At 41.0% G+C, this 23,027-nt stretch overlaps 1 protein-coding gene across 1 annotated transcript; it reads right to left on the minus strand.

The window, feature by feature from the left end:
* Nucleotides 1-5,072: 5,072 nt before the first annotated feature.
* LOC105356464 (uncharacterized) lies at nt 5,073-22,972 on the minus strand. The gene is made up of 14 exons (XM_023966361.2): nt 22,881-22,972; nt 21,454-22,042; nt 21,262-21,357; nt 20,957-21,190; nt 20,007-20,154; nt 19,906-19,932; nt 18,503-19,023; nt 10,972-11,062; nt 9,570-10,144; nt 9,178-9,273; nt 8,741-8,974; nt 7,921-8,068; nt 7,819-7,845; nt 5,073-7,739 (listed from the first exon to the last, which is right to left on the minus strand). Exons 2-14 carry the CDS (start codon nt 22,030-22,032, stop codon nt 7,129-7,131), a joined length of 3,387 nt encoding a protein of 1,128 aa, XP_023822129.2. The 5' UTR covers nt 22,033-22,042; nt 22,881-22,972; the 3' UTR covers nt 5,073-7,128.
* Between the last annotated feature and the right edge of the window lie 55 nt (nt 22,973-23,027).

The following is a 23,027-nucleotide window of genomic DNA, read 5'->3' on the forward strand; positions in this document are numbered from 1 at the left end:
CACGTTCCCCAAGAGTTCATTGGGTGCGGACATTGAAGTGCCAACACTAGCCCTGATCGTTCCCAACTTAAGCTCCAACTCACCTTCGCTGCTGATAGGTACTAACACCTTGGACATCTTGTATGAGCAGTACGGATTGGTTGTAGATTCCAAAGAAAAACATTCAGTTCCATATGGGTACAAAGTCGTTCTCAAAACACTTGCAGCCAGAAAAAAACACTCCGTTAATTCAGGCTTGGGTGAAGTCAGACTCCACAGTACTGATTGTGAAACTATTGGAGCTGGACAAACAAAAGTTTTGGAAGGATCGATAACTCGCAGAGTACCAGAAACTGGAAAATGGGTGACTGTTGAGGCGCCAACAACCACCTCTTTACCTGGTGGCCTTTTTGTCGAAGATGGGTTAGCAACCCTCCCATCCAAGTTCCCTCGCTGCATACCAGTCATCCTCAAGAACGAATCTGATCATGCCATCACACTCACCCCAAAGACAATCATTGCAGAGATTCATGCTATCCAAAGTGTCCAGCCTGCAAACAATAAAACAGTGAATCCAAAATCTGAGAACAAGTCAAATCTCCAGTTTGATTTTGGTGATTCCCCCATCTCTAGTGAGTGGAAACAAAGAATAACAGACAAGTTAAACTCAATGCCAGAGGTATTTGCCCAACACGAGCTTGACTTTGGTCGTACTGGAAAAATCAAGCACCACATCACTCTCAGCGACCCTACACCTTTCAAACACAGGGCCAGGCCGATACATCCGCAAGACTTGGAGGCAGTACGCAACCACTTGCAACAGCTCCTCGATGCCGGAGTCATTCGCGAGTCTGAATCTCCCTTTTCGTCCCCGATTGTAGTCGTTCGCAAGAAAAATGGAGATGTCAGATTATGCATTGACTACAGAAAGTTAAATCTGCAGACTGTAAAAGACTCGTACGCCTTACCCAATCTCGAGGAGTCTTTCTCGGCTTTAAGTGGATCACACTGGTTTTCGGTCTTAGACCTAAAATCAGGCTTCTATCAGATAGAAATGGAGGAGGCCGATAAACAGAAAACTGCCTTCGTCTGCCCCCTCGGTTTCTTTGAGTTTAATAGAATGCCTCAAGGAATCACAAATGCCCCCAGCACGTTCCAGAGGCTCATGGAGCGTTGCGTGGGAGAGCTCAACCTGAAACAAGCCCTTGTGTTCCTTGACGACCTAATAGTGTTCTCTTCAACCTTGGAGGAACACGAAGAACGCCTCTTGCAAGTCCTGGGTCGTTTGAAAGAGTATGGTCTAAAACTGTCGCCACAAAAGTGCAGGTTTTTCCAGAGCTCCGTAAAGTACCTTGGCCACATCATCTCAGAAAAAGGAATCGAGACTGATCCTGAGAAAATCTCGTCACTCAAAACCTGGCCAAAACCAAACACTTTGAAGGAATTGCGGACATTCTTAGGATTCTGTGGATACTATCGCAGATTCATAAAGGATTATTCAAAGATCATGCGACCTCTCAACCAACTCACAAGCGGATATCCACCTCTGCATAAAAAGACAAGTGCCAAAGCCGGCACAGCCCAATATCATAACCCCAAAGATCCTTTTGGAGCAAGATGGAATGTGGACTGTCAAACAGCATTTGACGAAATCATCGAAAAATTGACAAGTGCCCCAGTGCTCGGGTTTGCCGACCCTACTCTTCCCTTTACCTTGCACACAGACGCAAGCACTTCAGGGTTGGGGGCAGCCCTCTACCAAACACAAGAAGGTCAGAAACGTGTGATCGCCTTCGCAAGCCGCGGGTTGTCAAAGTGTGAAGCTAAGTACCCTGCACACAAGTTAGAATTTCTCGCGCTAAAATGGGCAGTTACCGAAAAATTCTAAGATTACCTTTACGGACGCCCTTTCCTTGTGATCACTGACAGCAACCCCTTAACGTACGTCTTGACCACCGCAAAACTTGACGCTACAAGTTACAGATGGTTAGCTGCGCTGTCCACCTTTGACTTCCAACTGCAATACAGGGCAGGAAAACAAAATCAGGACGCGGACGGACTATCCCGACGCCCACATAGCGCACAACCAGACGACATGCTGTCCAAGAAAGAACTGGAAAGAATCCAACAGTTCACACAAAGGCACCTACCTGACACACCCCATTCAAACCTTGTTGACCAGAGCATAATAAAAGCCATCTGTGAAAAGCACTTTGTCCACCAGTCCACAGACGAACTAGCAGTGTCCATCACTGACAATCCTTTGGTTCTGTCTTTTGCTCTCACTCCCCAAGCCGTCCCCCAAAGCTATGAAGAGGAGGACCAGCTTGGTGGTTTGCCAGTCATTCCTCACTTTACGACATCAGACTTGAAAGAAAAACAACATGCTGATACAAGCATCAGAGAAATAGTCAACCAGATAACGTTGGGAGAAAAACCCTCACCAACTGCAAAAAATGAGCTTCCTGAACTTGGCTTGTTGCTAAGAGAGTGGAACAAGTTAGTCCTTAAAGACGGAGTCCTCTATCGTACCAGACAAGAAAGTGCACAAACGCAGTATCAACTCGTGCTACCACAAGAGTTGAGACCCCTTGTCCTGAAAAGTTTACACGACGACATGGGACACTTAGGTGTCGAAAGGACATGGGACCTGGTGAGAAAGCGATTCTATTGGCCCAAAATGGCCACAGACATTGAGCTCAAGGTCAAGACTTGCGAACGTTGCACACGTCGCAAAGCCCGACCAGAAAAAGCCGCACCTCTCGTGAACATTGTCGTCACCCGTCCACTAGAGTTGGTGTGCATCGACTTTCTAAGTCTAGAGCCAGATTCGAGCAACACGAAGGATGTGTTAGTGATTACAGACCACTTCACGAAGTATGCGCTCGCCTTGCCAACTCCAAACCAAAAGGCGCGCACAGTGGCTCGATTCCTCTGGGAAAACTTCATCTCTCACTATGGTTTTCCCGAGAGACTTCATAGTGACCAGGGTCCGGACTTCGAGTCTCGCACGATAAAGGAGCTCTGTCAGCTGGCTGGTATTCGAAAAGTACGAACTACTCCTTACCATCCGAGAGGGAACCCTGTTGAACGGTTCAACAGGACCCTCCTCGGCATGCTTGGCACACTGGAGAATCACAAGAAAACACACTGGCGCGAACACGTCCGACCCTTAGTACATGCTTATAATTGTACAAAGAATGAGGTGACGGGGTTTACCCCATATGAACTAATGTTTGGCCGACAGCCCCGGCTACCCGTCGACCTCGCGTTCGGTCTGCCAGTTGACCATCAGCCAAGTTCCCACTCAGAGTACGTTCGCAACCTCAAGTCAAGCCTCGAATCCAGCTACAAAATAGCAACTGAAATGGCAAAGAAATCGGCCAGTCGCAACAAAGCAAGATTTGATAAATGCATTGTTGAGTCCACCTTGAAGGAAGGCGACAGAGTGCTCGTGAGAAACCTTCGTATGCGAGGCAAGCATAAGTTAGCCGACCGCTGGGAACCTGAAGTTTACATCATTGTGAAACAATCAAACAACCTCCCTGTCTATGTTGTTAAACCAGAGACAAGAGACGGTCCTCAAAGAACCCTTCATCGTGACCTGTTATTGCCATGCGGTTTCCTTCCTGCTAGCCCAGAGGAAGCAGAACAAATTGTGAAAGACAAACCAAGGCGACCCAAAACACGCCAACAAACAGAAAGTGTTGAACAAGGGTCCGATTGTGAAGATTCTGATCCTGGCTATTACTATGATTATCATGATCTAGTAGTGGAAACCAAAAGTCCCTACATCCCACCTGACACAGAGAACCCTGAAACCGCTGTAGGGCAAACGCCAGTGGAAACAACCAAAGCTGCTGAAGCTAAAGAGAGTCAACAACTATCAGATGAGACATACTTACCAAGTGAGACAAACCCACCAGAAGAGTCCTTAACCGAACCTGTAGAAAGAAACTTACCTGAAGAGAATCCAATCGAAACTGACGGAGATATCCAAGTCGATACTTACCCTGAAGAAGAAAACCTACCTCAAGTAGATCCTGAAAAGTCCCCTGAAACAGACAGCCAAACCAAAGACATTTCTGACATGCCCATAGAGATTGTCACTGACACAGACCAGTGCCCAGAAGCCACTGACACTAATGACACCATCACTGATCCCCTAAGACGTTCAAACAGACATAGGGAACCTGCTCAGAGACTGACCTATCCTGAACTAGGTAACCCACTCGTCACTGTAGTCCAGTCTCTATTTCACAGCTTAGCAGTAGCATTCACTGACTCTTTAAATGCTCCCAAGATGTTAAAGATAGAAACTGTGTGAAACATGTACGAGGACGTGCATGAGAAAAGGAGGGGAGGATGTAACCCCCGTTACAAATACACTCAGTAATGATATAAAAAGGTCAATAAATATTAATAAACAACATGATAAAAACAGCTAAAAGTTGTGAGGATAAAAATATAAATAGTATTCACATTAATAATTTATAGGTTTTATTACTATTTTTGTTTAAAAAGAGAAATTGTTTTTGTTTTCGATAAAGTTTAAAGTTTTTTCAAGAGCCCTCCCCAACCTGTGCGGCGCGTAGCGGAGAGATAGGCCTGTTTAGGGCAGAGACAGCAAGCACGCGCAGCAGAGTAGCCATTAGCTGAAAAACTACGGTGAAAAACTAAAATAACGGTGCAAACCTGTTGTCTAGCCAGACCGGAAGAGGGGTGTGAGCCAAATAAGATTTTATGCCATTACGAGACGAGTTTTGGCCAGGTTTTTGAGTCCCCCCGAGAGTAATTGGGAGACGGTTCCGGACCGGATCGTTCTGGACTTCTCCTGATCCATGGATGGCGAGCCTACCCAAGGAGCACGATAATCCGGACTGCCTGTAGAGCATCACGTGGTCCTTTACTTTTCCTCACTACTACAAAATCTCTGCCAAGGTCGCGGTAGGAGATTGAACACTAACTGTGGATCCAATATACTTTAAAGGAGCACTACCAAAACTGGATACGTCTGCTAACAAACTTTAAAGGATTTTGCTAAGCAATTGGACATTTAGAAAAACAGTTCTTTGTTTGCTTTGCATATTGAATTGTCTTTTGTTTGATATCTGATATTTTGTAACTTTAAAGGATACTTTTGGTGTAAATTTAAAGTGACAAAACTGATTTACAAAAAAGTGAAAAGGGTAAATATAGTGAACTCAAAAGAAAGCTTAAACTAAATTTAAGTTAAATAAATTTAGTTCTGTAACTAAAATCCCTTTAAACCAAATGACCGGTCATCTTTAATTAAAATAGATTGAAACTGAAATTAACTTGAACAAAACCTTTTATTTGAACTTTAACAGAAAAAGTAAAGGAAAAAACAACATAAAGGGTGTTGAAAAGGTGTCTTAACATTACTTAAGAACCAAATTTGTATGTTTATTGTTGTTTGTCAATTGTTCAGTAAACTGCCGGCTTTTTCCATTCTACCTTTTTATTGACTCTTGGCTCTTTTATTCAATACACACCACTCCGTGCGAACCTATATTTGGTCCAGTAGCCTGACTACCTCTGCCTAATAGCATAGGTGCTACATGGATAAAGGTGGAAAGATTTCATGTAATCCATGGACACCAGTGAAGATCACAAATCATTGAAGAAAAAAGGCTCAGCACACTGTCTAGTGGGTCTAGATGACCCAACTCCCAATGTTAAAGTGCCTAGGATAGCACAAGGGTTAAGAACAACATTACCTGAAATGAGCTCTGTTAAAAACATAAAAACAGGATGAATATAACTCTTTTGTTAAAGGTTTTCACCTCTTTACAAGTATGTCAAACCCTGAGAGTGCACATTTGGCCTAATTGAGTTCATGTGCAGAGTTTATTTTGAAATGTTAAAGCAATCCTCCAACATGATTTCTTAACACCAGACACTGGTGTCAACTGAGAGGCAATACTTTCACTTCCTCATTAAAGTTGGCTTTAAAATGAAAGGAAGTGTGACCACAGGGTGTTTCATTTCAGTCTTTACATTTGACCAAAATGGAATGTCATGAATCGCTTAGGGTTTGATTCTCCTTTCATGAACTCTGAAGCATCTCAAGAAACAACAGATGTGTTTTTTCCACAAATTTGCTCAGCTTAGAAAGAAACAAATTACTGTGGATCTGAAACTGGGGCTGTACACAATCCTAAAACAAAAGAAATTGATCTCATAGGAAAATGGTCTTAACAGCTTTACATACGCAGATGTACTTGTTATCACATTTTCTATTTGTTGACAAAAAAATCAAAGTGGCATAATTTCTTCTGGCCTTTAGTGATCTTTGTTTATGTCAAAGGCCTTATAGTGATATCCAACTACTTTGTTGGTTTTCCACTGAGAAAGCCAAATTAAAAGAGAAAAGCTTTCAGGTAAAACCATTTAAACTTTGTTCCCAGAATGTTGGATAATTGTGGGCAAAAAAATGACAGACAAATGGTAATGCATCTGAACTAAGCCTGATCATAGTATTATGATGTTAATATTTAAAGCTGACGTGACTGATAATTTAAGGAATAAAACGAAATCAGTCAAAAGAAAGTATACTTTTTGTGGAAATATGTGCAACAATTAAACTTAAGGAGAAGGACTATTATAACTCAATGGTGTGGGTAGGCTAAGTGGGTGTATTCATGATAGTTTTGGTATGCAGTGATCCCCTGTTCACTTTCTGGAGTCACGTTTAAAAAAATAACTGAAAATAAGTGAAATCCATAAAATAGGATTACAGATGTTTTAAAGTTGTAATACTCCTCACTACAAACTTTATTCACTTTTGTCAGATAGACACGAACATTTACTCTTTTGTTTAAACTCTGAAAGTTTAAACCTTCATAGAAAAATAAGGCCAGTATTATAAAATGAAAAAAAAAGATTTGATCGCAATTGAAGATTACGTAGATTTGGCAAACTGACCACATTTTCTACAGGAGATTGTCAACAGCCAATCAGGATGAAGAACACAGTACATCCTTGAGAGAGTAAAAATAAGCAAAACAGCGAGACTGTGAAAGGTAACCAGAATATTGCGAGGAACCACGATAATGTAAAGTTTATCTACGGGAACCAGGCCTCTTTTTTACTGAAACATGTTCTGGTCATGGATGTGCCTCAGTCTCACTCAGTCTCATCCTCACCAACAGAAATGGAGCACAATTGCTTCCATTCAACATCTATTTCATTTTCACAATGTTTTTCACTGCAAATAATCAAAGGTTGGTTGTTTTTCTCCTCCACTCTCACATGAGGACTGAAATACGGGTAAAGCTCCTCTTTGAAAGAGCACCCAGTGAAGGAGTAGATATGAGACTGAGCCCTCACATCATAGAAGGAGAGCAGGCCTTCCTCATAGTCCACAAACAAACCCACTTTGGTGGGTTTTTCTTTCGGGAACAGACTAAGCGGCACAGCCGTCATGGCCGCATACTTCTCCTCCTCATAATGAACCAGAACCCAGTAGCCCTTTTCAGGACTCAGCGTGAGTTTGCCTTTACGGCTGGCACCTCCTGTTGTCACACCCAGATCCCACCCTGTCTTGTTGCCGACCTCCACCTCCCAGTACGACCTGCCGGAGGAGAAGGCGTTGAGCCCCAGAACGCTGCCGAACAGATCAAACCTGCCGGGAGAATTAGAAATTTCCTGGTCTTCTCCTGAGTCTAACACTTCTTTCCCGTCTTCAGAGAGAACAAGGCGTTTGTGAGCGGTGCTCGGATCCAGCTTTACGTCCTCTGTTGAGACCAAACTCAGAAATTATTTACAGAAAAATCTATGCTGGACATTGTTTCCTAAATTATTTGCATAACTGACCTCTTAATGTTGAAAGTCTCTTGAGTTCTGTGAGGCAAAGAAATATGTTTGAGTACTCAAGTCAACATTTTGACTGATGACTTTTGACCTCTACAAACTCACCAATGGAGCTCAGTCGGTCCAGTTCCTGCTGAAACTTTTCTATCAGCGCCTCTGTGGTTTTTCTCATGGAGCCGAAGGAAAGCGATGTGTTGAGCTGCACCTTCGTCCAGTCCTTCATGTCATCCTGGTTGGAGAGTGAAGGGTATCTCTGACAAACAGAAGCAGAGGAACAGCCTCACGCCACTGCTGGAAACAGCCGGCAGCATTACAGACCTAAAAATCCACCAGTCAAATTCAGTCCTACAACAAATTACATCATATCATTCATCAACAAGGAGGTCATCCTAAGCAGGAGCAGACGAACCATTTGATACTGATGTGAATTGGGAATAGAAATTGACCCTGCTGTCTCACAGCAAAAAGGGTTTGGTTTGCCCAATGGTAGATGAGAAGGACAACAAATAGCAGCAAGATGACCAGAAAAGCACTGAAGCAGCAGGAAAAGAATTATGTGATGAGAACAAAAGGAGGCCCTGAAACAGAAAAGCCCCCTGTTCAGGGTGTACCCCGCCTTCACTTAACAGTATGTGGGCTGGCTCCAGCACCCCAGCAAGAATTGTAAAGCTGCTCCAAAATTAGTGGTTCTATATTCAAATGTCACCTGACCTATTAAGATGTTTTTAATTGGAATAACTTTTGATTTCAGTAAATATGACCTCCTAATGCAGCAAATTTAATAAACAACCATTTTCAGTTCTTTAGAATCTATCAAAATTTTTGACATTCTGTTGTGTGTAATACTCACCTAATCAGGTGATAAGGGCGTGGTTCTGCTCCCTACACTCAATATCATTACACTATTTGAGACTAAAAAAATCACCTGAAGGAAAAGGATGTGATCCTCAAGCGCTGAAATGTTTTCCAGTTCAGAGACTGCAACCTGGAGTTTGTTGATCTCTGAGTCTAGCTCATCCCTTAACTCCTTTGCTTCTTTCTCCAGCAGGTGCCTCCGTTTTTTCAGTGGCTTCAACATTGCTGCCTGGGCGGCCTCCAGGATTTTAGACAGACTTGTGTAGATGGCTTCCACATCACAGAACTCGGTTTCCAACTGGTCCTATAGAAGGGAAAATAATCCAAAGTGTAACTGCCAATGCCTGACGGAAATTAAAAGCTGCCCAGGACTGATAGAAAAGACCATATATGATCAAATTATTGATTAATGATTCTAAACCCTGCACAGCATCAAATCATTCTTTTTATCAGTGTGTAAATGCTACATTGTGTTGAGTTTTCTTATTTCCCCCTTTTGCAGCTCACCATGCAAACTTTGAGAGCTGCATCAACTTCATCCACCTTTGCTCTTCTCATTGCAATCTTCTGTTCCAACTCTGCTTTAGTGCTTTGAAGTTGAGCCTGTGGAAAGAAAAGCATTTTTTTAAAAGATTTAACAAAGTTTTGGGGGTGTTACACTAAGTGTATTGCATTTAACTTGATTTGAAGTTTTGTGCAGCTCCTTGGGACAACTCCACCTACTGTCCATTCCTCCAACCTGCTAAATCCCTTTAGAAGTCATGAGGTTGATGGAGCCTATTCCAGTTACTGTTACCTACCTTACAGACTACGACACTTTTTATTGTTGAACTTTTGTAACTTATAATACATTTTTTTAATTAAAAAAGAGAGAATCTTATGCTTCATTGAGTGAGTACCTTCTTTTTGTGCCATTCGTCCTCGGTGGAGACAACGTCCTCCTGGCCTTCCTTCATACAGGCAACACAGATGCACACCTGCTGCTTCCTGCTGTAGAGCTCAAAGGGCCGTCCGTGGTTGAGACAGGCTCGTGCATCCAAGTCCCTGATTGGCTGCACCAGCCTGTGGCCTTTCAGACGCTGGGAATAGTGGCTCTGCAGGTGAGCTGAGCAGTAAGAGGTGAGACACAAGAGGCAGGACTTCACCGCCTTCATCTTTGAAGACGTGCACACATCACAGGGCACTTCCTCCGGCGCACCCGTAAACCTATTCTGCTCTGCAGCTTGCACAGCTTGCATGTGTTCAACAATGTCCCTGAGGACAATGTTCACCTCTGGGGTTTTGTTCACATGGGTTTTACAAAGGGGACACATTGTGGACAAATATTTAAAGTGTAATTTAAGGCATCCCCGACAGAAGGAGTGACCACAGGAAGTTGTGACTGGTTTTTTGAAGGGTTCCATGCAGATGGTACAGCAGAGATGCTTCTCCATGGAGAAAGACTCCCTGAGGGGTTCAGAGATGGAGGCCATGTCTGTAGGAGGAGAGCACACCAATCAAAAAAAAAAATCTCAGTATCATTCTTTTTCATGAAAACAATGCTTTTACTTTGGATTGATCAGTGAAAATTTGTTTTATGATGTGATTTAAGAGTTTACCTGTTTACATGAAGAATTCCACCCAAAACACTATTAATAAATAGGAAACACATATTTTTGGCTCAAATTCTTTTATTTCCAAAATTCCTGAATGTGGACTTTAAATGGAAACTGAAAAAAGGAATAGAGTGCATAAGAAAATGGATGGACTTGGAGTTGATTTGATGGCATAAAAATAATAAGTTAAACCAAAATATCAGAAACATATCTGTGTTATCAAGAAAAATAAGATTGCTTACAGTTTAGACGTACAAATTAGGACTTTTGTCCACAATTATACAATTAAATAGACATTTTAAGTTCTTTTTTAAGTTTTAAAATGTAATTTTATCATATGGCTTTAAAATTATTATTATGTAGCAGATTTTCTAAAACCCGGTCAAAAACATACTATATTTTAAGTATTGGAATGATTGATTCATAGATTTGCACAGGATTTACATAGAAATACATCTTTCGTTTTATGAAAGAAAGCCATGCATTTTCAGATTTTACTTGCAAATTTATTTAACACTAACAGGTTACCAGCTGAATCACAAATGTCAGGCTGACCTTGCCCTAAACACCAGGAAGACGATTGGACTCACTTTATCACTTTATGACAGACTGAACAATCCCCAAACTGCAGTTTGAATAATTACCAACGTCTGAAAGCTGTGTTGAGCTTTCATCTAAAAAACCTGCATGTAGAGTAAATATTTACCTCCTGTCAGTTGGCTGTGTCCTGTTCGCTGTGGGGTTAGTGTCCTTTCTAACTTCCTCCCCGCACAGAGTTTCATTTTTCCTGAAAACCTCAGTCAGTCACCTCCTTCATTCAAAGGAGGAAGTTGGGAGTCAAATGAGTAGCTGACTGTGGGCGTGGAGCAACTGATCAGACACAGATTTTTTCAGGATTTCAAGAGCGTGTGTTGCTGCCAGGACTGTTTCACAACTTCTTAGAAACTAGGAAAACAGACTCTCTGGAGGTTTCTACTGGAGAACCAAACAGCTGACTAGAGAAAGGCATAAAACAGGGGAAGGCACTAGTTCATCATTAGCGGCTGTTACTGTACTGGAAACTCATATTCAAACATAACTTTGGTTCACACAACACTCCCAGATGGAACTGTCAGCATTTCATGTAGGAACATGTCAATATCTTACAAAAACTGGATTGATATTGGTATTTGGTGAGGTTTATACATTATCAATGATAATGGAAACATGACCTCATTTGAAGCTTTTTCTTGTATGTTTAAATTAAATGATATAAAACAATATAACAATGTGATAAAAGCAGTCCCTCAGCCTTTGATTTAAATGTCCTCCACCCTGGTTCATAATGTTAAAGTTCAACTTCCATCTCTGTTACTTGATGGTCAGTCGGTTAATTCAAACATTTTAAACTCATTTATATGATCTTTGTTTGTTAGAAAACTGTTTCCTAGGGGGAACTGTTATCCTGGAGTAAATCTTGTGTCCCAACGGTTTTGGTGGCCCTCCATGTCCTCCGACTTTAAGGCATTTGTGGCTGCTTGTCCTGTCTGTGCCAGTGTCAAGACCCCCAGGACTACTGGTTTGCTTCACCCTCTACCTGTGCCGTCTACATACAGTAGACCTTGGTCCCACGTAGCCATGGACTTCATAACTGGTTTACCCAATTCAAGAGGTAAGATCACCTCAGATCGTGGACCCCAGTTCATCGCCCTCTTCTGGAAGGAGTTTGGCAACATTCTTGGAATCAAGGTTAGTCTGAGTTCAGTTTTCCCCTTTAACCTAACAGCCAGGTAGAGAGGTATAACCAGGATTTGGAGACGACACTACGGGCCATTCCCTGCGACAGACTGGCGACCTGTCCAGGGCATCCCCTGCCTTTGCCCAAGTGGCCGGGATAGGCTCCGGCAGCCCCGTGACCCCGAAAGGGAATAAACGGTATGGAAAATGAATAAATGAACTACGGGCCATGTGCAGCAAAAACCCTAGGACTTGGTTGTCTCAGCTCCCATGGGCCGAGCATTCCCACAATTCTCTAATGAACTCATTCGGATACTCACCCTTTCAAGCTACATATAGTCATCAACCCCCTTTGTTTCCTAACCAGGAACAGTTGGCTTCATCCTCGACTCCTGCCGCGTTTGTGAGACGCTGTCGCCGAACCTGGAGTAAATACAGGCTCGAGCTTCAGCGGAACCAAGAACGACTCACAGTAGAGGGCAATCCACTACTGTAGAGAAGTCCGCCGCACCTCTCTACAAGGTGAGAGACAAGGTGTGGCTGTCCACTACTGACATTCCTTCCTGCTTCCCCGCTACATTGGTCTTTACCCCATAACCTGAATAATCAACCCTGGGTATGTAAGACTGGAAGTGCTTCGCTCTCTAAGAGTCCATCCAATGTTTAATGTCAGTAAGATTAAACTTGCCAAACCCCCTTTGTACACACACCCTTTATCCCTCAAAATATAACCTCCAACGCAAAAACAAATACATGCACACACACACCCTCACAAACACAGACACATGCATTTCACAAGGAAGGTGGGACCTCGGACCATCTGTCCAGGCCTCTGGTAGGTAACAAACCTCTGGTTTCCTCGAAGCCTCATTTGATCATATCATCTTTGGTGCTGTCCTTAAAGGCCACGGAGCCTGTGAGAACACTGACTCCAGCTGCGTTTTAACTGTTCTTCTGCGTTGATTATTCAAAGAGTTCTGACTGTGATCCAGGTGAATGACTTTTTGGTTCAAAATAATGACTTTTAGTCTTCAATTTTGGATTTCTCTTCAAAAGTATTTTTTTTATAGAACTGTCATTCAGAATTTTTACAAACCCATTTACATTACTAAAGGTCAATTCAGATTATTCTAACAGTCAAGGTGATTATGATATACTACTATCTCGCATAACAATTCAACAGGTTACATGGAAGGTTTTTTGCAGAACATTAATCTTCTACACAAAAAGAATACTTTTTTGAAGTGGGAATGAAAAGCAGTAGTAGCTTCTGTTCTGTTTGAAGGGTTGATGGGAAAAAAGTTTTGCAAAACAAATGCTCAGAGCAAAAAAGGAAAGCTCTATTATAGCGAGAAGAAGCACATGTGGAAACATTTACAAACACAAAAAAAGGAACATGGATGGAAATGCAATGCAAATTCAATTACATCAAAAAAGCTCAGAGATGAAAGGTAAGTGCTGTGTAAGCCAAAGATGGTCTAACCTTTTTTGAAAATACCACAAAATGGAACAATGAAAATATGTTAAAATTCTTGGATCTCTATGAGCAATTTTGAACGGACTAAAGCTTTTTTCTATTTAATACACAAGAGATCAACATATTTGATAAACAAAAATGTGCAGAAATAAAAAGAACAAGCAGAAAAAACATCTGAAAACATGTCAAATAATGAAACGCTTGAATCTTAAGTTTCAGTCATTTTCAGCAATCAAACTATTATTTTCTAACCAATAAATGCTAAATCGTTATTCCGTCAAATTCTTTGGTTTGTCTGAATGAAAATGATTTTGACTAAAATATTATGATGAACGTTTTAAGCTGCTATAATGCTACAGCTCATTCTTGTGGTGGATTTCTGATGTATGCTTCAGACCTTCTTCCTGTCAGTCTCATTGCTGAACAGTGCAACATTCTCTGTGGACACAGACTGCTTCAACCTGCAGAACTCTGTTAGCTGTGCAGCCTGCACACTGAAGGATGAGTCAACCCGACTCAACTGTGATGCTGATTTGTGTGAATCTGTCAGCGATCAAGCAGCAGAACATCTGGAGGACAAACATGTTTCATTTAGGGATAAAAATTAATAAACCAACATTTTGATCAGTGAATTGAAGTATAATCATTGTCTGTTGTTTTCTACTTTTGTAACATTTGAGGAGATTTAGGCAGATGTGGATGTGAGAAGATGAACAGTTGCTGAACAGCATCCCACAACTGAAATATAAATAGTTATGTCCCATGAGAATTTAGAAGTATAAAAAAAAGAAGTAAAAACAAAAAAATAAGTTCTCTGAGATGATGAAAATTCCCATTTTAATTTCTCTTTAATTGCTGCCATTGAAGTTAAACATTGAAATTAAAGAATGATTATATTAAATGACACATTCAATACTGGAAAAGTCTCCTCAGATCAAACATCATCCCTGTTCATGTGAAGCTCTGAGGGGGACGAGTGTCTCTACTCCAACTCCGCCCCTCAGTGCACGTTTTGCACATGAAACCAGCAGTGGAGGAAGCTCCTCTGGGTCGGGTTTGTTATAGATCACAGTCTGTGCACACACAAACTGCAGACACAAACTGCTCACTGCAGGTTCGTCCTGCACCTTAACACACCTCAGGTATTCGTTCACAGACGAATGAAGAAAATTTGAAGAAATGTTGTCCTTGGACTTTAGCTGAATCGTCCACTGAGCTGCAAAAAAACATCAATAACATATGTAAAACTGTTAAATCCAAACATGAATGTGCTAAGCAATTGTCGGATGATCTCAACCTGAACGTTAAAGATTTGCACTTTCATTTTTTTATACCCCATTTGCGCCTTTTTTTTTTTACCCCTGTTTAGTCTTTATAAATATCTATCTGTAAAATCATAATAACATGAACTGAAAGTAATAACAGCAGCGTTATTTCAATAAAATAAATCTCACATAAACTATGGGTAAAGTTAGCTCAGGCAGTAGAGCGGGTCGTCTAACAACCAAAGGGTTGGCGGATCAATCCCGGCTCTCCCCAGCCAACTCCTGCCCCCCCAAGCGCAGCTACTCTGCAGCTCACTGCTCCCCCTAGGTGATGGGTTAGAGTGCAGAGAACAATTTCCCCACAGTGGGATGAATAAGAAGTAAATTAAACGTTAAAGAAAGTTTGGTAACGGCCTCTGTACTGTTTTTACTATTTACTATAAAAGAGGACTGGGCCAAGCGTGAGACGTCACCCGTAGAAAATGGTTTACTTCTGGCTCCAACCAAATGAAGTCAAATCAGGTGCCATTTCTCCGCAATTCGGATGCTGTCATTTAGAGCTAGATGATGTCAGTAAGCAGTCCGACTCGGTCTGGGTCCATGTTTCTATAGGAACTACTGTCGCCAATTAGGAGTCACCGATTCCACTGAAAGCCGGTTGTCGAGAATCCGTTAAACAAACGTTTTGAACGTTCAAGGTTGGAGGGAAGCGGGTATCACAGGCTTTTACTAAGGTATCGGATTTGTCAGTTTATAACTTGATTAACTTGCATTTGACACGTTCTGCTTGTTTTGTTTTTGGTTTTCACTTTGTGATCCTGTGCAGGTCTGCTGTTGCATCTCCTTCCTGCTCCGCCCACTCACCTGTGCTTCCTGCTGGAGTCCACAGCTAGACCTTGTTAGTTGATTGAGTTGTCTGCCAATTTAAGCCACCTTGTTTTGAGCCTGTGTTGAAGTGTTTTGTGTGCTGTCTTGTTTAGTGTTGCAAATGCAACTTCATGGTGTTGGTTTGCTGTTGTTGAACAGACTTCAAACTTGCCCTTTTTGCATTAAGTCTTACTCTGCATCTAGGTTTTTGAGCTGTAAACCGTAACAGAATTAAAGAAAAAACTATAAAAAAAATGTTTTGAATTAGCAATAACACGTTGAAAAATATATCAGAGCAAGAATGTTTTTTTCTGACCAATAGAATGACTAAATAATAGCTCTTTATGTCTCTATAGTTAGTCAAAGTCTATGGGATTTTGACATTGATCCCAAAACTATCTATTACTTCCTGAATGCAACGGAAGGGGGAGGGGCTACTCAGTCCAGTTCTCTTATACAATCAAGGACATTGACACTGACCAATCAGAGGCCTCAATAAAAGTATGTAGTGCTCACTGGTCCCCAGATCTAACATCTAAAACGCTTGATTGACAGATTCTCCTGAGCCCCACTTTAAAGTGGTAGCGGTGTGGACTTCCAACTAGCTCACTTCTGATTGGCGAGAGTGGTTGCCATAGAAATGTTGACTCAGACAGACTCGGACCAATCAATGGTGACTGACGTCGTCTGGCTCCAACATGGAGACAAAAAATAACGATAGAATTGTCTTCATTAGGTTGAAGCTGAATTTAATCGATTTCTATGGGTGATGCCACACTCACTCAGTCCAGTTCTCATTTACAATTATTAGAAAGAAACACTGAGGACATCACCAGCAGAGAGCATGCTTGACTTGCTGGTTCATTTATTATTATTTTAGAAGGGTTCTACATTGCTTCAAAAAAGATATGTCGGTAACAGTTGTTTCTTGTGAGGTCTGCTGATTTTTGGTTTGGGTTTAGAGTTCATTTTGTGTTTCTGTGGTTGCAGTCCACTTCAGGCGACCGATCTTATACTTATCTAGTAAACTAACATTAACAACAAGATTACTAACTTCTATTTAAAAAAAATCAATTTTGTTGAGTTTTCTGAGGTGCTCTGAGGTGATCTCAAGGCGACACTCAAAAAAAAAAAATAAAAAAAAAAGAAGACAATCCTTAAATTAAGTTCTAACTCACCTATCAACATTATAAGCTGGAAAATGTTCTATGACGACTGAAGATCACTGAGGGAGGCTCCCATCATCCTTCTGCTTGCACCCTGCTGGACTGTTCAACTTTCTAGTCATAGCCAGTGTTTATCACGTGTGGTTGTGAGCACCATTTCTTTTTTCTCACAAGTGATATCACACCTTTAAATATAACACCATCACAACAGAAACAGACAAACAGCAATGAAGATGTTCAGAAAACTCAAACACCACAAGCTTTATATAGTAAGCAGGTTGCACAACAGAATGTTTTTGAGAGAAGAAGAACCACAGTGAAACACGGAAATGCAAAGCATAAAGGAAACAGCTTCATGATTTAAAATTAGGATTCCTCTTTTGCAGATCTGACAGTTTGCTTTTAGACCACACCTGTTGGTGATCTTTTCCTGAGCTCTTCCTTCAAAACCACAAGCACTGAAATCAGTTTATGACAGATGACCATCCAGGGAAAAACCCCTTCAGGCTGCCGTTTTGTCCTCTAAAAAGTCCAAACCTTTGCATTTAAAATATTGCCTCCATTTATATTAGGGTCCTTATGTAAATGTTAAAACACATCACACATTTCAGCCCTGGTTTCGTCTGATAACCAATGAGCTTCAGGGTTCATTCAACAACTGATGGACAGCTGTCTAACGGAATGGTAACTCTGAAGGTTTTACAGATTTACAGATGTTGTTGATGTTATGAACATCCTGTGAGCTGCCCTCATATTTTTACCTATTTAAAAACATTTTATGTCACTATAATCAGATTTACCAGTTTAGACCAGGCTTAAACTAAGATTATTTTGCGATTGACAAACTTTCTTAAAATTATTTTTCTTGCAAGACAGAAAAAAATCTTTAAAAATTTCTTTAAACAAGGGACTTTTTACTTTCTTAACATTCCGTTTTTGTAGTTTTTAATTATAAAGTGGGTGATGTGGGTTGGTGGATCTGGGATAGTGTCACAAGAAAAGGCAGAGGACTGGATCCAAGTATAGCAGGTTAATTAGCTCAGCTAAAAGTCCACAAAGCTAAATAAAACCAAATAAATCCCAGATTGATTTTTTTTTCATAACATGAAAATACAATTGTCTTCAGAGCGAGAAGAGCGCAGAACACAATCTCCCAACCTACTTCTCTCAATTTGATGCAAACTTGGATGTAACTGTTGCAATTTCTCAAAAGACCACTGGAGGTTGGTTTCAAAAGTAATACATTTCTTGTTCAACCTAGCATTAAAAAGTCAGATTAATCACCAAAAATAAAAATACTTATGCGCGGACTCAACATTGTCATTTTTACTTTGACCTGCCTGATTGACCATTCAGAAATCGCTGTTGAGGCAGGCATCATCCCGTCAACCCGTCTCAATTCAAGCTTAATTTTTTCCAAGAGATCATCTGTATTTCTCTCAATGCTTGACAACAAGAAACTCAGTTTTGTCCACTAAGTGTAGCTGCTAAACTCGGAGGGTTCAAAGGTTGGTCGAGGCTGCAGCACCAAAGAAAAACAGAGTTAAACATGCAGAAGACTTTAGAAAAGAAAACGTTATGGGTATAAATATGTGTCTGTTTTATATTGTGTATAATTTCTTACATTAACCTGTACCAATGTCATAAATGTTCTACAAATGATCATGTTCTTCTACAACCTGCTGTCCTGTTAATTTAACTTTTGTCTTGTTGGACAGTTATTAAGGAATTTAAAAAGGATCCTTAATTGTGCAGAACTAGGGATTCAGATTTCTTTGTTTTGCTGTAGAGATAGAAATATGGGAAAAGTTTTCCGGTGAACTCCACCCCCAAAAAAGAATGAATGTGCTGCTTCTCTCCCACGTCATAGAAGGACACCCTCCCTTCTTCGTAGTCCAAATACACGCCTAGGTTTCTAGGCCTGGGACACAGATGGAGAACCTTGTAGGGTGTACCATGAACCTGGTAGTCAAACCCCCGCTTTCCAATGGCAAAGAAGCCGTTCTCTTTTTTTAGAGCTGCCCGTCCAGATCTATCAGCTGTCTCTGCAGCAACACCTACGTCCCAGATGTTCCTCATGCCCACTTGGACCTCCCAATAGTGCCGGCCAGAGGAGAAGCCCTTTGTCCCCAAAATCATGGGCAGGTGGAACTTCTCTGTGTCGTCAGATGATGATGAGTAGATTATTTTAGGATGCTTTAAACGTTTTCCAAAGTCAGACACCACAAGGTTTCCACCAGCAGTAGACGGGTCAAACGTCACCAATTCTAAATGGAAAAAGCAAAATATGTAATAATATAATACAATTCACATTATTTTATACCATTGTTCGGTTGAATACTCGATTCTGATTGGCTATTGGGTTTGGAATTAAAAAGTGACAATTCACATTGAGAATACACACCTAAAAAAGAAGTTATGGTCATATAGCTTAAATGTTCCATATCACTGCGCTGGCTTCTTTAAAACAAATTTTAACTTTATCACCTGGACATAAACAAGCAGTAAGAGATGAACGTTCTCTCTGAACTGATGCTTTATTTATCATCAAATTATTGTGACGATCAGCACATATTCCCTTGCCGCACAGTAACACAACCTGCCGCTGTAATTTTGTGAAGAAAGAATCTAAACCGAAAATATAATAAGAATAAAGTACTTAAAACTGGTTGAATATCTATTTCTTTTGTAAATGACCATTATCAGAAATTAACGCACTTCCTGGAAAGCAACCGTCCAACGCTTCAGGCTTCCACGGCGTGTGATAAAATGTTTCCAATTATTAAAGCATTAATACTACTGGAGCTGCAGGACAAGCTGAGCCCGTCTGCTGTCAACACGTCCTGCTTTAGGCAGAATTGAGGGTGGAGAATGCCAGCAACCTGTTAATTGTCAACTTCTTAACAACATGAAATGAAATCAAATCTTTTTCAGATCAGTGAATTAACTGCCATCTTTACTATTTAACTTCAGAGATTAAACTTGTTGACTATTCCAGAGAGACATTTCTACATCTACTGTACCTCTTTGAGTCAGATTTTGAAAGGTTTGGGGAGACTTAAACATTTCCTTTCTCGCGCAAGCAGGCGTTGGATGGATAGTTCCTGTATTATTAGATCTAGTATTATTTCTTAAGTTAAAGATCTCACCTTTGTATTGGCGCAACCTACTCAGCTCTGAAAAAGATGAAAACAACCGTTACTGCACAGTCGTGACGGAGAGAGAAGAAAGCAGCGCAGCAGATGTTTACCGGTGTTGGTCCGAGTTCTCAGTTCAGCTCCAAAAACATCCATGATGTGACTCACAGCTCTCCTCACTGTCTGCACGCACAGGTCCGAGTAAACTCGAATCTGGGAGCAGTCCGTCTGATCAGAGATGGTCTGCAGAGACTGTAGGGTCTGAAATGATTGACAAGATGGTGAGAAACTTTCCCCTGTGCTGAGCAGACAAGGGCAGGTTGCATGTTTGAATCACTGATGGTCTGCTTTACACTTTCCAAAGAGTCTCAGCATTTAAACAGAAATGTAGCAAACAGAGCGTATGTGATGCAGCATGTTTGAATTTAAAACTGATTTCATTGTCATTTGTGCTACTCAACCCTTTTTAGTTCAAACATCATGTTCTGGAGTTTCCTCTCAGATCTGCTGGGTTTAGGAACCACCAGGTGGGATTATAAATACCCAAAGCATTGGGTGGTTAATAAACCAGCACCTTTAAATCAGTTCTATTGAGTGTAAGGAGGTGAGAACACAAGTCATTTGGTCATTTCTCTTGGTTCTGGTCCAAACTAGCTAATAAACTAGTTTTCTGAAGACTGTTCCAGTCATTTACCATGTAGGAGATGAGGGCATGAATCAGCCTAAACCTGGACATCAGAAGTCTGAGTCTCTGTTTGACTGAAATAGAAAAAAAGGATTTCATTTCAGGCCGAAACTCGGCTCTGAGTTTATCACGAGTCAGAAATGTCTAAATAAAGTTGTGTGTGTGTTTCCTGGGTAAACCTGTCCCTGTCTGTGAAAATGTACAAATTGTTTGTGTTCCTTTTTCTGCTTTTCCACTGTAGTTTCATTTAACGGAAATACAGTCAAATACTGAAATGACAGATAAAATGATGATATGAAATGATGATAAAATACTGTGATGTACGCTGATGGTTCAGTTGCAGAGCTCATGAGTCGGTGCTCTTGAGGAAGAACTGACCTGCAACATCCGTAGGGAGTCTTGGTTTTGTGAGAGCTCCTGCAGCTGCGTGTCTTTCCTCTGCAGCTCTGTGATTTCCTCCTGCAGTTTTCCAACAATGGCCTGCATCTTCTCCTGAGATTTGCTCAACTTTCGTTCTATGTTGGATTTGAGCTTACTTTGCACATTCTGGACATTTTCCATCAAAGCAGTAAAAAGTTGCTCAATGTCTTCCAAATCTTTTTTTGCTTGTACCTGTTTTTAAAGAAAATGTTTACACACAAAAAACTATTTCCAGTGAGAAACATGTTTGTCTGCACACTCACTTTGCTCATTTCTGAGATTTCAGTGACTTCTTTTATCTTTTCCTTTCTCTCATTGATCATTTGTTCGATCTTTGCCTTTGTGGATTCGATATTCTCCTGAAACATACATCAAAAGGAGAGAAAATCTGATGAAATCTGGGATTTTATTTCCATTAGGCTCAGTGCTTCAGAGAAGAATAAGCAGTGTCTCACTCTCTGCTGAGCTGCCTCCTCTGCAACAGCCACAAACTGGTGGTCTTTGTGCTCTGCTTCGCTGCACAGCAGGCAGATGCAGACTCGCTCCTGCCTGCAGAAGAGCTCCAGCACCCTGTTGTGCTTCTCACACACCCTCTCCTCCAGGTTCTCCACCGGCTCGATCAGTCCGTGCCTCCTGAGGGCGGGGACTCTGTGGTGGGGCTCCAGGTGTGCCTCACAGTAAGACGTCAAGCACACCAGGCAGGATTTTGAGGCCTTGAGCTTGAACTGTGTGCAGATGTCACACATCACCCGCCACGGCTTGCCCTCATCTTCCATCACCTCCAGTTTTCTCCTCTTCACCTGGACTGAAATCTCTGAGATGATGGTGTTTGTGCAGAAATCTGGCCTGCTGGGGAATCTTTTATTACACCTGGGGCAGTGGCAAAGCTCGTTGTCGTCCCAGTGTTGACTCAGGCAGGTTCTGCAGAAGTTGTGACCACAAGGGGTGGTGACTGGGTCGGTGAAGATGTCCAGACAGATGGAACAGAGGAACTGATCCTCCGGCAAAGAAGCAAAAGCGCTGAAAGCCGACATTGCAAAAGCTCTGCAGGAAAAGACATTTTTATTCTCTTTCCGGCTGGGAAAAAGAAATATATTTGTTACTTTATGCAAGGATGCATAAAGTGACCCTTCCCCTCACACACACACACACCCACACAAACAGATTAATTTATGGTTAATATTTGCTCAGCTACATAGAAACACAAAGTTTTTATTCTGTTCCAAGAGGATTGATTACTTTCAAAGTATGGAAGCATTTAGGTTGCACAACTAAAAATAAAAGTCAATACCAGAAATGAAAAAAGAAAAAAGATGATGCCTTTGTTGACTCCAAAAATTAAATGAATAATCAATCAGCCAAACGTTTTTTTTTTTCTTTTTCTTTTTCTTCTTATTCTGTCGCTTAATTAAATGATAAAAAAATGGTATTTGACATTTCATTTTCAAAAAGTTCTCTAGTTATTGTCTAGCAAAATTTAATTAGAAATTTTAAATTTGAAAACTAAAATCGATTAACAGAAATGCTTTTTCATTTTCACAAAGTCACTGCATCAAATCAAAACTAAAATAAAAATCAATCCTCCAAAAGGCTTTTTCTTTTGCTACTTAAACATTGCACATTCTGTGACAGAATTAAGGCAAAAATGCAAAGTTTGTTACAAAGTATTTAAAGTTGGGCATTAAACACACAATAAAGTTAACTGCTGTTATATTTTATTATGAATTTGAAAAAAGCAAAAACAGCAGCAAGGCATGACTTGGCTGAAAAGAATGCAGACACGCCTGATGACTCAATTTCACATGAAGCCGGATGACAATCCATATATAGTTTTACTCTTGAAAATAAAAATGTGAAAAAATCCAATTAAGGTAGAACTCACCGTCCCGACACTTGTTGGTCCTGCAGCCGAGCTCAGATGACCGCCCTCTGCATAAGTAATGAGATGAATGTCTTCTTAGGAGGTTCTTGCAAGAGGAGGAGGGTGTGGTAAAGTTACATAATTTGACTGAAATGAAACTTAAGTGTT

This window comes from Oryzias latipes, chromosome 18 (assembly GCF_053564925.1).
Source record: "Oryzias latipes strain Hd-rR chromosome 18, Olatipes_Hd-rR_3.1".
Classification (NCBI taxonomy): domain Eukaryota; kingdom Metazoa; phylum Chordata; class Actinopteri; order Beloniformes; family Adrianichthyidae; genus Oryzias; species Oryzias latipes.

What these genes read in the sequence shown, in the direction of transcription:
- LOC105356464 (XM_023966361.2), bottom strand. Translation starts at nt 22,032, where the DNA reads ATGTCGGCTTTCAGCGCTTTTGCTTCTTTGCCGGAGGATCAGTTCCTC. An exon ending in AAATCTCAGAAATGAGCAAA is followed by an intron (nt 21,191 to 21,261) that starts GTGAGTGTGCAG and finishes CTTTAAAAACAG; the next exon opens with GTACAAGCAAAAAAAGATTT. An exon ending in ATCACATCCTTTTCCTTCAG is followed by an intron (nt 8,069 to 8,740) that starts GTGATTTTTTTA and finishes TCTGTTTGTCAG; the next exon opens with AGATACCCTTCACTCTCCAA.